We start from the raw sequence: 15,975 nt of genomic DNA, 5'->3' as shown, positions 1-15,975 counted from the left end.
CCTGCGTCAGCCTTTCTAGGCCTGCATCAGCCCTAGGAGGCCCTGTGTCAGCTCTGGGAGCCTCTGCGTCAGCTATGTTGGCCCCTCTGGTGCTCTGTGTAGCACTTGGCTGCGTCTGCATACCCATGTGTGAGCCCTTGCTGGCTCTACCCTCCTTGGCTGATGCGTTGCTCTCCCGACACAATCTCTGCCTTCTCTGTTGCTCTGTACTCAATGCCCCTCAGCTGTTCTCCCGATCACTGATTCTATCTCTCTTAGCAAACCCAGCGCTAGAGAATAGAATGATTGATCATCTGGTGTGACCCTCAAGCCTCCTCTTATACTTTTCTTGTTGACATCTCAACGGCCGAGATTAAGTCCCTAATCAACGGCTAAGATTATATCTGGCTTGATCCATGTCTTTTGGACCATTCTAACACAGATTCATATTAATACACATTAATATTTTATTTTCCCTAAGTTTAGACTTAGGGACTCCATTAAAAATATTAATTATTTTAATATCTTCTGATCTGTTTAGAATCTGCCCAAACCTTTTCTGGGTATTGGAGATCTCATGTGCCCCAACCTCTCCACCAAATTTCATGGTTGGAGCACATTCGATGCTACCCCAAATCAACAAATCCAATAGTTGATGTGCATTATGCTTTTATATTGCTACCCACTGAAAGTGATTTTTTGTTATATTCCTCAATTGTTAAGTTTGAAATTTAACTGATTAAGATTTCAATGATGTGTTATGTTTAAGCTGAAGCACGAGAAAGTGAAAGTTAATTATGTTATCAATTTCACGTAGTAGCCAATAGCCCTTATCTTTACATGTATTGCTCCCCATTTTTACTGAGGCCTTTATCGTCTGAATTAGGGGTATTCTTATATCCTCTGGTTGAGTTGAGATCATTTCTCTTATTTGGAGTAGGACATAGCTATAATTGTTGTTATAACATACCTTTTCCATTTTCATGCCTGAGAGGAATATTTATTTTTTCATGGTTGAATCCTATGTTACCGGATCCGTCAGGCTTAATGGTTGTATTTGCAGATCCCCGGATTGTTGACTTCAAAAACGCATTTGACACAGTCCCTAGAGATAAGTTTTGGCGTAGAATGGAAGAACTTGAAATTCCTTTGCATTATAGAGCCGCTATCCATAGACTTTATGAAGAGGCGAAAGTCAAAATTAGAACCTCAACAAGTATTGCAGAAAGCTTTAGAAGTGACATTGGAGTCAATTAAGGTTGCCCGCTATCCCCTACTCTTTTTGGTTTATATATTGATAAACTGGAAGAGTGGCTAAATCTGCAAGGTGGAGATGGTGTTCGGTTGGTGGAGTTTGTGATAAAGATTTTTTTATATGCTGATGATCTTGTATTGATTTCTAAATCGGCCCATGGATTGAAAATGCACCTATATGCCCTTGAGCATTATTGTAGAGCAATGGGGATGCAGGTCAATACTAGCAAGACCAAAATAATGATTTTCTCTATGGCAACATACGTTCTTCTTTGAAGGCAACATTCTTGAAGAAGTAAATGAGTACAAGTACCTCGGGATTGATTTGAATAACAAAATTAATTGGGAGGACTGCAGAAAGAAGAGAATTTTAGGAGGGTGGAAAGCATTATATGCTCTTCAAAACGACTAAAGTGGTTTTTGGACTCCTAGTTTGTCCAGTGATGCTATATGGGTGTGAATTGTGGGCTAGCAGCACCCCCGTCTCAAAATGGAAACAAATTGAGAAAATCCAAAAATGCTTGATCATGAGCAAGTTCAAAATAAAAAGTTCAGTACCTTATTATATAATGTTGACTGAAACAGGAGCAACTCCCATTGAAGCAATTGGTATGGTGCGGCTCATAAGATATTTAAAGAGAATTGAGCAAATGGGAGTAGGTAGATGGCCTAATGTTATCTTCAATGAAGGCATGAGTGAAAGAAAGAGAATATGGATGAAACAAAACTACACATGGATGAAAAAATGGAATATCTACCTCAATGCCTGTCCCACAAATAGCAAGGAGCTAAGGAATTTTGTTATGGAGAAGTTTCATAAACGGGTGTGGGAAAAAGAGTTGAGTAGAAAGAAAAAGTACTACATTGAGGAATTCAACCCTACGTGTGATCTACAACAAAAAGAGTTCATTGGAGCTAGCATTCCATGGAGGGCAAAGGTTCTTATTGCTCAATTAAGAACCAACTCACATCAACTTCAGTTTGAAACAGGATGGTGGAAAAGGCCTAAAGAAGCTCGGGAAGAACGGGTATGTACATTTTGCACCTTTGGGGCAGTGGAATTGGAAAAACATCTCATTTTGGAATTTGATGCTTTCAAAGACGCTAGAGAAAGAAATGGGAATATGTTAGCATCAGTTTCTTGGCATTGTCTTTTCAGCGAGGGGATTGTTGGAAGGTTGGGCCAGCACATCATCAATTTGAATAAGAAAAGGATTGAATTGCAAAAAGCAGGGAACTAATGGTCCCATAGACTATTTTTAGTCTCGTGGACGTTAAAATATCATTTTATTTCATTTTCTGCCCATCTTTTGTCTGTGGGTAGAAAACCGTCAACGTACTTCAACACAAAATTCCAAAACAGAAAATTCAATGCAAGTCAATCGAATGATAAGAAATCGATTAATGAATCCCTCCGTGAAAATAAACTAGGGAGTTGTTGGGCGACATAAAATTTATTATTTTTATGTTAAACATATTATAAACTTTAATACAAGACATTATAAACTTAATGCAAGTCAATGATGCGAATGATGAGAGACAGATTAAGATGGCGGGCCACAATTTATTATTTCTATGTTGACCATATTATAAACTTTAATACAATGGCATATTACAAACTTTAATAACCTTTAATACATTTTAATACATGTGACGTGAAGATTATAATCTACTCATATTTATAATCTACTCATGTGACGTGAAGATTATAATCTACTCATTAATAACATTAAAAATATTGTCACTTCTAAGTTCAAAGAAAAAATGTGGTGTGAGAAAGATTTAGTAGCTAAAAGAAAATTAAGTTATTATAAGAAGGTCATCAACCCCACCCTAGAAGATCAGAAGTATCTCTCTATTTTAACTAGCTCAAAGAAGAAAATTAATATAGCGAAGATTAGAACGAACTCTCATGAGCTCCATAGTGAAACAGGTCGTTGGGCAGTTCCTAAAACACCATGGATGGAAAGGATCTGCCATCTCTGTGAGAATAGGAACATCGAGGATGAAAACCACTTCCTCTTAGAGTGCCCCGCGTACAACCACATTAGATCTCAGTTTCATAATCTTTGTCGCAACACTGACCTTCCTAGCCTTTTACGATGTCAAAATTATAGTGAGCTCGGGAGGCTTCTCTCCAAGCTTTTTGAGCATAGGAATAAAATCTTAAATCAAACTAAATAATTTGTTTCTTTAGGTCCGATAGACCAAAGTTTGGTCTCAGTGGACGTTAACCATCATCATCATCATTTAGAAGATATTTTAAAGTTTAAAAGGTAAGTTTATATTTTAATCAATTTAAAAGTTTATTTTCGAGTTTAAAAGGTATTTTTTCTAAAATAAGTTTAATAATTTGCTTAATATAAATAATTATAACTAATAATTAGTGTTTAAATATTTATAAATGATGCATAAATTATATTATAATTAACTTAATAACTATTTTTAAAGTATTATAATGAAGTATATATTTAAAAATTCAGATAAGTTTTTTTATTTTTATGTAAATCTAATTAATGTTTAATTCATATTTATAAATGATACAATAAGAATTATTTATTGTATGTCAAAATTATATATTTAAAAATTAGCATACGTTTTTATTTTTATATTTATATAAATTTAAATATTAAAAATTTTAAAATATTTTATATTTGCTTGTACTTGCCGTTTCCAGATCCTGGCTTTTCATAAAACTGGCAGATCCATATCCGGATCCAGATCTGGATCCGAATCCTGATAACTTAGGTTGAATCTTGTCAAATTTTGAGGAATATGGATAGGAGCCAGTATCTGTGGGCCTTTGTGATGTATCCTTTAAGCATAGAACATAAATTTGTTGATATGTTAGGTGTTGTCTATAACTTATTTTTCACATGTCTTATAAAATTCTTAGTTGCGTGTTTTGCAATTTGAAATGCAGGCTGTTTCTCAGTGTGAAACACAAACGCTTAGCTTGAATTCTATTGCATTTGCCTTGGCACGTGTGATTGTTCTTGTTACTTCACAGGTATTTATAATTCTCTTGAATGCATTTTTTACAGTTGTTTATAGTACTGTAGGTTTATAGTTCAGTTATTCCAGTTAATTCAATTCACAATTTGCTTTGCTTGAAACGAAAAAGCTTAATGCATGGCGTCAAAAAATATGAGGTGCCGTTGTAACGTTCCTATTGTTAAATGCTATTGCTATGAATAATGACCATTTTCTTATTTCCTGCATAAATCATATTGAATCAACACAAAATGTGTTCTCTACATGAAATAGCTGAACATTAATCAAGGGGATGTTAGACTTATGGGTTTAATATTCACTAGTTTTGGGAAAGTTACTATATATTTCAGATGACACATCAGATTTAGTTCACAGCTGTGGAATTGCAAAAATTACATATCAGAACATTACAAAATAAATTTTCAAATCCAGAAGGTCTAAAAACTCAAAGATATATCAATAAAGCTTCAACCATTCTGATATTCTCCAAATTAAGGTTATTTAACTTACTAGTGACCTAACTGTTCATTAGAGGATCTCTTTTTTCGTTGTAATAAAGATGTGGACTATTATTATTTTCCAACATGCCTCCAAAGAAATCTACTACACCAAGTAAATCTACTGAAGGTCCATCCCGGACTCATGAAGAAAGTGAGGAATATAATTTAGGTTATCTCAATTAGAGAAGAAATTTGATCAAATGGATGGTAGTATGTTGAAAAGGGTGGATTCCTCTTAAGAAAAGCTTAAAAGAAAGGTGGAAAAGAAAGATGAATAAAAATAAGGAATAGAAATAATTTATAAAGATGAATGAAAATAAGGAAGAAATATAAAAATCCATGATTGCCATGGAAGATCCTCTCTTGGAGAAGGCTTCGTAAAAGGGATGTGGAGATCCAAGGACATCGTGAACTTAAGGAGAAGCATGTTGTTGAGAGTCAATCTCATATGGGGGGTATGCTATCACAATTGGAGAGCACAAATTTTGAATCACAGAGCCATAATCATGAATTTTCAATCCAAGATCCACATCAATAGGGCTTCAAGTTAGCAACAAGGAACTGCTACAATCCTTAGATTGATATGAGGAAATTTGATGATAATGATCATGTAACATGGTATTTCAGATTAAGCAATACTTTGATCTACAACAAGTGGCATCCTTATAAAAGATAAATATTGTATCCATATTTCTAGAACAAGACCACCATGTATAGTATCAATGGCTTTGTAAAAGTAGTTGTTTTTTTTTTTTTTTTTATATCTTGGTCCTTTTAATAGAGGAATTGATAACACATTATGGGGATATTAAGAGCAACATGTTCTTTACTCAATTTGTAAATCTTTGACAAAAAGGTCTAGTTGTAGAGCACATTCAACAATTCCAAAAGCTCAGTGTCAAAGTAAAAAACATTTCAAAGAATAACTTGTTAGACATATTTATGGGAAATTTAAAGGAAAGCATCCAACATGAGGTGCATCTCTTTGAACCTAAATGTAATATCCCCAATTTTGTGAGCATGAGAGTCACTAAGGAATTTTGCTGAATTTTAGTAATATTAATTCAAATGGGGCAAATATTATTGGAGAAAGGTGGCTAGTATTAGTTTATTGGAGAATAGCGGCAAATTATTATTTTATTAAAATGAAGACAAAATTAAGTTAGTGGAAAATGGCCCCCACCATTAAAATAATATTAAAAATGAGTCTAGAAGCATGAGGAAAAATTATAAAAGGAGGATGGATTCATTTTGTGGATTATCCTTGGTCATTTGATAATTCAACAATTAGTTCCCTTGAGCTGCTTGGCCAAGACAACCTGTCTTGTTCAGCACAAGGAATTTCCGAGCCAGAATTCCACCCTCATTTCAGAGAACTTCGAGTGTCTCCCTTGCGAGGCAATTTGGAGAGTCCAATTCAGTATTTCCATAGAGCTTTATTGTGGGTATTCACTCAGTTGCACACTCCCGGGGCATAGAGGCAGTTCGAGTTGCTCATTGGAAGATCAATTATTGTAGGTTGGAGTTCCAACTATTTTGTAGGTGGTTTTCTCTATTGATGTCGATGATTCTGTAGTGGATTTGCAGGGCTGAGATCAACATTATTTTGTGGGCCGAATTTGTCAATTCTAGCAGTACGTAGAGTCACCTGGACATAGCCTGTGCAGGCACTGAGAGAGTTGATTCTTGGAACAAGGGGTTGGGAAAAGGCTAGGCTTCCAAAGATAAATTTGTAGAAGAGTGTGGGGAAATTTTCAACGGTGGATTTGACACTAATTCAGTAGAATCAAAATTGTGGGGCGTTTTTTGGCCGAATTGAGCATTTCGCACTTGTTGGGGGTCACTAGGTGTCAGTGGATTCAACCCAAACCCTTTCTGGGTTTTTGGGGGTTTGGTGAGAGGAGGCTAGGATTAATTTTGCAAAATTTTCTGAACACTTCTGGGGGTAGAATTTCTAGTGTTGAAATTTCTAAGTCTGACACATTAGAAATCCCTACTGCATTATCTGGTTTATTTTCTCCTACTTGTTCTTTTCATTAACAAGTTATTTATAAATATAAATACCGAAAATAAACACAAATGCAGCCTTAGCACATACAGATCAACAACTGAAATCATTGAGACAAACACACAAGGGACACTGTTATTTTTGGACAATCGTCTCGGAAAAACCCAATGCGGTAAAACCAGTGCAATACATATGAGGTTTTTATTATTATGTAGTTTCTGAATACAACTAGGGTGCTAGAAATGGCTCACCAAACAGAGAATGTCCTCAGCAGTAATACCTCTCCTCGGAGACAGATATTTCAGTTGATCAATCACCGGATGAATGATCCTACAACAATTGTGGCAGCTCCTTAGCTGGACAACGAAAGCTGCTCCAAGCTTCTCCACTACTATGCATCACTCTGATAGGGACTGCGTCACTCTCTCAGCTCACCAGCACTTAGTCTGCCCACAAAAATCACCCAGCGCTACCTCTTGGCCCTACGTCAGCTCTGCTAGCCTCTGTGCAGCTATTGATGCCTCTATGTCGGCCTCTTGGCTCTATGTGTCAGCCCTCTAACCCTTTGCGTCACCCACGTTGGCCTCTTCAGCCTTTGTGTAAGTCCTAGCTACCTCTGCGTCAGCCTTTCCAGGCTCTGCGTTGTCTCTCTAGCACTATCTCTACCTCTCTACTATGTATTCTCGGCCTCGTGCCGAACTGCCCCTTGCTACAATAGATCGCTGTTTCGATTCTCTCAGCAAAACCCCGCTCCAGAAATTCGAACTGATTGATCAATATGGAGTACCTCCAACTGACCCTCATGCTTCCTCTTATACTTTTCCTATTGAGTCTTCAACGATCGAGATTAAGTCCCTAATCAACTACTAAGAATAGATTTGCCTTGATCCATGTCATTTAAAACATTCTCACCCAGTTTATAATAATACCCATTAATATTTTATTTTTCCCAAGTTTAGACTTAGGAACGCCATTAAAAATATTAATTATTTTAATATCTCTCCAATCGGGGGGAATTTCCCCAAACGATTTCTGGATCTTGGAGATCTTATGTGCCTTAGCCTCTCCACGAATTTTCATGGCTAGAGCACATCTGATGCTACCACAAATCAAAACTCCCTCTTAGCGAGGAATGCGCTCTAGTAATGCTTCACTGTTGACACATCACACTGATCGTTCGCACCGGTACCTGTGTTGATGCTTGGCTTGCTGCCTCACATCATCTGCACTGCTGCTTCTTGTACTGTTTCCCATGACATTGCCACTGCCACTGCTACATCTGTACTGCAAGTCCCTCTCAATATGCTGCCCATGCTGCCCCTAGCACTACGACTTCTAACTGCTGCACTGCAACTCAACTACCGAGAAGTAGGTAACTGACTTCTCCCAAATACTGACATCCCAGTTACTCTGGAAGCGTCGTGAAACTGAAGCTGCCTCTGCTGCTATCCTGTGCTCCCTCTGTTGTTACTGTGCTGCTGCATACACCTCTGTGCCTCTCGTACTGTTGCAACCTTCACTGTGCTTCCTCAGATTTCTGCACTCAAGCACTGTCTTGTTTCTCCACTACACTTTGCTCCACTCGACCCCTGTCATTCTGCTACTGTTGTTAAGGGCTCTTGTAGCTGGATATGATCCAAGAGTTTGGGCACCTCAAGGATCTTGCCCCTAGTATGTAGTGCTCTTGAATACAACTCGATGTCTCCCCACCTCTTTTCTAGAGGTGCATGAGCACTCATGGCACGTCATCAGTCTCGACCTCTTTCTCTGCCTTAGCTGGAGCTGCCTTAGAATCGAAAGCCTCTCCCTTGTTTTTCTTCCTAGGACACTGGGATGCATAATGCCCTAGTTCCCCACAATGGAAGCATTTGACCTTGGAGATATCCTTCTTCTTCCTCTTCCCTTATTGTTCTGCAGATGCTAGAGTTGCATCCTCCTCCTCCTCTTTCTTGATTCGACCTCCCTTGCCACTACTCCCTACCTTGGTCATCCGCCTAATCTCTTCTTGGCGAAGATCTTCCCACATCTCCTCCCATCCTGGAAGAGTGGCCTTGCCCAAGATACTTTGGACAAATGTCTCCCACTCCTTGGAAACTGCATTCATGGCAGTGCTAACCATAAATTCTGGATCCAGTGTAGACTCGATAGAAGTAAGCTGGTCATGAATCTCTTGCAACTTGAGAAGGAATGGATCTATTTTCTCTCTCTTCTGCATCTGATACGACCGTAGCTAATTCTCCAATAGCATCTTCCGCTGCACGGAAATGCCCTAATCCAAGTTCTTCAAAGTATTCGACATTTCCTTTGTTGTGTTCTTTTCAGTAATATGTGGTATGACATGATCTTTGACCCCTCTAGGATCATGCACTTCGCCCTCACCATTGCATCCTCATACTTCTCATTCTCTACTAGGTCGACTGGGATAGCCATGGTTCTCAAGGCAAAGTCCTTGATGCGATGTTGATCCAGGATTGCTAGGATCCTGGCCTTCCAGATGACAAAGTTGGAAGCCCCATCCAACCTTCCCTGATCCCTTAGTCCGTTCACTGCCATTTTAGCTTCTCTTCTGGACTCCCTCTGAGTTTTGACTTCCCTCTTGGTAATCTCCCTCTAAGATCTCATTTCCCTCCTGGAAATCCTCTGGCCAACTGCCGAGCCGCTCCTCTCCAATCCTCCTTGCAACTGCAACTCAGATCTGAATTTCTTGACTATAAATCCGTGAATGTAGCGACTCCTTCTACCTTGGTTCCATCTCGTTAGGTATTGTTCTGTTCTGACATAACCAACACCCCACCAGCTTCTCAATCACAATCTACCCACAGCGCCCCAAGCCCCGACAACTGAAGAAATTGAGCCTTTCAGGCTCCGCGCAATCCCGACAACGGCAGAATCCGCTCCTCCTGGCCACATCTTCAATCCTTCCTGGCTGAGAAAGATGACCGGGCACTATGTAGGTCTGATTTGCCCCTCTCTGCCTTTGTGCTGACCTTCCTCCTGGCTCGAAATGATGATGTAGGACCTCTGCGTCACTTCTTCTCCATTGCTTCTGCTCTGGAACAATGTTGTCTCTCAGGACAAATGTTACTGTTGCAATTCTTTAGATTATTGCTAGTGCCTTGAGTCCTCCTATGATCTGCAATGCTCTGATACCATGTTGAAATTTCTAAGTCTGACACGTCAGAAATCCCTACTGCATTATCTAGTTTATTTTCTCCTACTTATTCTTTCCATTAACAAGTTATTTATAAATATAAATATCGAAAATAAACACAAATGCAACCTTAACACGTATACAGATCAACAACTGAAATAACTGAGACAAACACACAAGGGACACCGTTATTTTTGGACAATTGTCCTTGGAAAAACCCAATGCGGGAAAATCGGTGTAGCAGCCATGAGGGTTTTATTATTATGCAGTTTTTGACTACAACTAGGGTGCTGGAAATGGCTCACCCAACAGAGAATGTCCTCGGCAGTAATACCTCTCCTTGAAGACAAATATTTCGACTGATCAATCACCGGATGAACGGTCCCACAACAACTGCGACAACTCCTTAGCTAGACAACGAAAGCTGCTCCAAGCTTCTCCACTGCTATGCGTCATTCTGATAGGGATTGCGTCACCCTCTCAGCTCACCAACACTTAGTCTTCCCCACGAAAATCACCCAACGCTGCCTCTTGGCTCTGCGCTAGCTCTGCTAACCTCTGCGCAACTACTGATGCCTCTGCGTCAGCCTCTTGGCTCTCTACGTCAGCCCTCTGACCCTCTGCGTCACGCACATTGGCCTCTTCAGCCTCTGCATAAGTCCCAGCTGCCTCTGCGTTAGCCTTCCCAGGCTCTGCGCTGTCTCTTTGGCACTATCTCTGCCTCTCTGCGATGTATTCTCGGCCTCGTGCCGAACTGCCCCTTGCTGCAACAAATCACTGGTTCGATTCTCTCAGCAAAACCGCACTCCAGAAAATCGAACTGACTGATCAATATGGTGTATCTCCAACTGACCCTTAAGCCTCCTCTTATACTTTTCCTGTTGAGTCTTCAACGGTCGAGATTAAGTCCCTAATCAATGGCTAAGATTAGTTTTGGCTTGATCCATGTCATTTAGAACATCCTCGCCCAGTTTTATATTAATACCCATTAATATTTTAATTTTCCTAAGTTTAGACTTAGGAACCCCATTAAAAATATTAATTATTTTAATATCTCTCCAATCAGGTGGAATTTCCCCAAGCGATTTCTAGGTCTTGGAGATCTAATGTGCCTTAGCCTCTCCACCAATTTTCATGGCTATAGCACATCTGATGCTACCACAAATCAACACCTAGTTCCATCTAGCAACTGGCAACAAAAATTATTGGAGGACGTAGTTCACTCTGGGATCATTTCCACCACTTGATTTCGTGAGATATTTCTGGGTTTTTCTGGGGTTCTTGCGAGGAGGTCGCTCACCTAGTTTCATCGCATTTTGAGCACTTTATAGAGTAGTTTCTCTTGTCTTCTTCCAACAACAACTAGAAGTTCTTCCTAGGCATGCATAGTCTTTGTGGGGAATCTTCCCAACATTTGAGCATTGTATTCACGCCTGGGTTCTTGTCATAGATTGCAATAGCAAGCCCAGGTTCCTCCAGTCTCATTTGTTGTACTTAGATTTACCCATATTAATATAATGGCTCAAGATTTATGCTCATATTTCAGTGTTTAATGTGTATGGTTGTGTATTTCTGAATTCTATAATTGTAGCTAGTTCTTTGCTTCTATTATCTACTGAATTTTTCCATTTGGAACATTACAATGGTATTAGAGCATGATCTTGGCCAGCTGTGGGGAAACTAGCAAGATCATGGAGGTTTTAGCTATGCATGCATGGTGACTGGTGAATTTATGGGCACTCTAATGAAGCAAAAAGGAAGAGTACACAAGGGACCATGGAGGAGTTGATCAGGCAGAACCAACAGTTGGTTAGGAAAATCCATCAGATTCTAAAGAGTATACAACAAATGATACACAACCAACAGAGAAGCCATTCACATGCACACACAACCCAACATAACAACATCCATCCGTATGGCCAGTATAGTCGACCTACCATGCTTCATTTCCTGGATGAACTTGAGAGGAAGAGAAAGACGAACACCTTTGCAGACTTGATGAGGTATTTCATAGAGGGGATTGATGAGTATGATGCATTGGACCCTAGGGTCAAGAGGACTCTATCATTTGGGGAGTTTTGTCATTTGAAGGAGAAGCATATATCAGGAGCTAGATCTTCATTTAGAGGGGGACAGTCAGAGGATGAGATCTGGAGAGAGCTCGGGAGGAGGAACTTTGGCTTTACAGATCAGGAGTCATGGACCCCAGGGTGTAGGTACACTAAGGGAAAGGCCCACTTCATGGAGGTGATTCCTGACATCGAGCATGAGGAGGAAATAATGCATGAGACAGATAATCTTAGTAGCTGTGAGGACTTAGGTCAGCCTAATATGACTTAGGAGTCACCACTGCTGGAGAGCCCATTGATGGCTCAGGTTGAGACATTTGCAGAGAGGGTAGAGCATACTCCTATGGGTTCATCCACTGATGAGGCGATAGTAGGCACAGAGGTACCCAGAGTCGTGATAGAGTTTCCAGACGACAACCACATATAGCAGTTTGGAGAGCACCTTGAGGAGCATGAGCTAGATGAGGGTGTTATGCATGACGAGCTATTTTTGGAGGGACAACTAGTGATTCCTGTTGAACCCATGGTAGAGGAGGATGGGCAATCCTCTTTTGGGTCTGTCATCGACCAAGAGCAGATAGATGCGCATGAAGCTAGCAGGGCGACAATAATTCTTGATAGTGGCTCTCTTCAGGCTTACATAGATAGGGCTTGCTGCACTGTTAGGTTACCTCTACACATTGGAGAGACGGAGGCAGGGTTATTTAGACGAATTTTATGCATTGATTAGGACCGTGGGACGAGGCAACACGAGTTGCGCAGGGTGAAACATTTGCATGATGGAGTTGTTAGGTGTACATGTGTTCTTGCATCTTGTCCCTCTCACGGGATTGGATGGCGAGAGGTACTAAGACGGTACCCTATGGGGTGGGCTAGGAGGTTGGACACATCCATGGCCACAAGTTGGCAAACACTAGGGATTACTAGAGGAGTACGAGGGCCAGATTGTTATTGGGATCCAGGTGGGATTCCCCATCACATCATGGACTTAGCTAGTGATGGTGTTAGCAAGGTGGTGGATCCAACGACTGATCACGTTCGCACTTTCATGTCTTCATCAGATGCTCGGAAAGTAGTACTGACAAGATGGATTGACAGGACAATGGGTAGACACCATGAGTTGTCATGAGAGACTGGTCGTACATGGGGTCGTAGGAGGATCTAGATACTCCAACTGGGGTTGATCGAAGGGCGTGGTATTAGCAGGCCACAAGACAAAATGTTCTATGGCGATGAGGGTTTCCTATGGATATGTGGGGTGCATAGGTCACATAGTGGCAACACCTTAGTGACACCACCACTAGCATTTAGGGAGGTTTTCCTATCAGATCTCTTGGAGAGGATGAGGAGGGGAGGACCACTCATTTGATGTTATGGAGGTGTGGTAGTGGAGATGGCAAGCTTGACAAGATGCAGGATGATGCCTATGGATTTAGTCGTAGACCTTGATATCCAGGGGTGTATAGGGGTATGCAGTGGTGCATAACAATATGCAGAGGAACGCGGAGGTGTGTAGTGGTGTACAATGGTACCCAGGGTTGCACCGTTGTGTAGGAGGAGCGGATCACATTGCAATACATTTCCTCATAGAATGATGGACACATCAATATAGGAGGGATACCATCTGATTCAGGATGGTGCAGTAGCATGTAGCAGGGCCCGACGGTGCACAAAGATGTGCGACTGGGTGCATGCCAGGGGACACGAGGATACATGGTTATGTGTAGTAGCGTGCATGGCTGCATTGCAGACTAATGGAGTGCTAATAGTAGGGAGATTTCTTCACGAGGATGTTAGGCATGCCATTGGGCTGGACATACACAAGTTAAGAGAAAATCGATCACGTGATAGGTTGGGAGCGTCCACACGAGTTCTTAATCATACCCATCGGAACCCATGCATCTTCCACTCGTTGGCACCACATGTAGTTGAGGGGAGCCTTGTGTCTGATCCAAACCCATAGTGTGGATAGCAGGACTTGGGGGATTTGCCTAAGACAACACTATGAGATTCAGTGCCTCAGAAGCATGATAGATATTCTCCAGTGAAGGAGTAGGGTTGGTGCGCGAGTTCACAGCCACAGGCTGGGGGATGAAGTGATCTTCTGTAGGGGTGGCATACCATTCATTGTTGAGCCTACACCTGGGGATTGGTCACGACGAAGACATGTGGCACTCTTTCATTAGGGCATGTTGGGATGTTGTGTGAGCAGAGGATACCCATCTATTGGCTGCATTTAGGAGGTAGCTATTTGGCACATGTGGTTTCTAGCGGTCATCGATACTACACAGTGGCAGGAACATGACAGTTTAGCATGCATCAGATTAGTTCATGATATGTGGAGCCTATATATTGATTGCATGCAGGGACTAGAGATGAGGCACAGATGGATTCCAACTGTTGTTAGAGCTATGCCACAACAGGTCTAGCTATGGGATCTAGGGATTCAGCTGGTTGATAGATCACTTTGTCTTGTGATGAGCGGAGTCATGTCAAAGAGTGATCTAGTTCACTCTTGGGTTGACACATGGGGTTTTATGTAGGTCTTCGTCGTATGGCGACGCGGGCTTTCCTTATTGCTGCACAGGTCTAGGGTTAGCCTTGGATGGGTAGGCTTTGGCATTATGGAGATGCCTAGGCAGAATGTATTTGGCCTTTATTGGTATTTCACCATCGAGTTCCAGGAGAGAAGGATACGATATGCATACGATGGGTAGTCAGTTATAATCAGAGTGGTGTAGTGTTAACATGGTGGCATCTTTATGACAAGATGGTGCATGGATTTAGGGTGGCTCAATGGTACATTTGGGACCCCGGTATTGTTGCAGTGACAATTTGGGCCAGTAGAGAGAGGGAGCGCTTGCTCGAGCATTGCTTGAGGACAAGCAATTTTTGGCGGGGAGAACTGTAATATCCCCAATTTTGTGAGCATGGGAGTCACTAAGGAATTTTGCCAAATTTAAATAATATTAATTAAAAAGGGGCAAATATTATTGGAGAATGGTGGCTAGTATTATTTTATGGGAGAATAGCGGAAAATTATTTTTTTTTTTAAATGGAGGCAAAAATAAGTTAGTGGAAAATGGCCCCCACCAATAAAATAATATTAAAAAGGAGTCTAGAAGCATGAGGAAAAGTTATAAAAGGAGGATGGACTCATCTTGTGGATTATCTTTGGTTATTTGATAATTCAAAAATTAGTTCTCGTGGTGGTTAGCCAAGACAACTTGTGTTGTTCAACACAAGGAATTTTAGAGCGGGAATTCCACCCTCATTTCGGGGAACTTTGAGTGTCTCCCTAGTGAAGAAATTTGGGGAGTCCAATTCAAGATTTCCATAGAGATTTATTGTAGGTATTCACTCAATTGCACACTCCTGGGGCATAGAGGCAGTTTGAGTTGCTCATTGGAGGATCAATTATTGTGGGTTGGAGTTCCAACTATTTTGTAGGTGGTTTTCTCTATTGATGTCGGTGATTTTGTAGTGGATTTCCAGGGCTGAGGTCAAAATTATTTTGTGGGCCAAATTTGTCAATTATGGCAGTGCGTAGAGTAACTTGGACATAGCTTGTGAGGGCATTGACAGAGTTGATTCTTGGAGCAAGGGGTTGGGAAAAGACTAGGCTTCCGAAGATAAATTTGTAGAAGAGCGTGAGGAAATCTTCAACGATGGATTTAGCCCTAATTCAATAGTATCAAAATTTGGCGCATTTTCTGGCCAAATTGAGCATTTCACACTTGTTGGGGATCACCAGGGGTTGGTGGATTCAACCCAAACCCTTTCTGGTTTTTGTGGGTTTGGTAAAAGGAGGCTAAGATTTATTTTGCATAATTTTTTGAGCACTTCCGAGGATAGAATTCCTAGTTCCATCCAACAACCAGCATAAAAAATTATTGGAGGAGGGCGCAGTTCACTCTAGGACCATTTCCACCAGTTGGGTTCGTGAGATATTTCTGGGTTTTTCTGGGGTTCTTGCGAGGAGGCCGCTCACCTAGTTTCATTTCATTCTGAGCACTTCAC

At 40.9% G+C, this 15,975-nt stretch overlaps 1 protein-coding gene across 1 annotated transcript in view; it reads left to right on the top strand.

Moving 5' to 3' along the window:
• Nucleotides 1-15,975, top strand: part of LOC149172983 (mRNA export factor GLE1-like) — a 197,409-nt gene that overhangs the window by 105,833 nt on the left and 75,601 nt on the right. The window contains exon 3 of the mRNA XM_089426532.1: nt 4,157-4,243. Coding sequence (XP_089282658.1) covers nt 4,157-4,243 — 87 coding nt within the window. The remainder of the gene's footprint in view (nt 1-4,156; nt 4,244-15,975) is intronic.

The sequence above is a fragment of the Pinus tabuliformis genome, chromosome 4_2 (assembly GCF_031772625.1).
Source record: "Pinus tabuliformis cultivar Carrire ecotype Pingquan chromosome 4_2, CPIR1, whole genome shotgun sequence".
In the NCBI taxonomy this organism is placed as follows: Eukaryota; Viridiplantae; Streptophyta; class Pinopsida; order Pinales; family Pinaceae; genus Pinus; species Pinus tabuliformis.
This window is presented reverse-complemented; position numbering and strand designations above follow the sequence as displayed.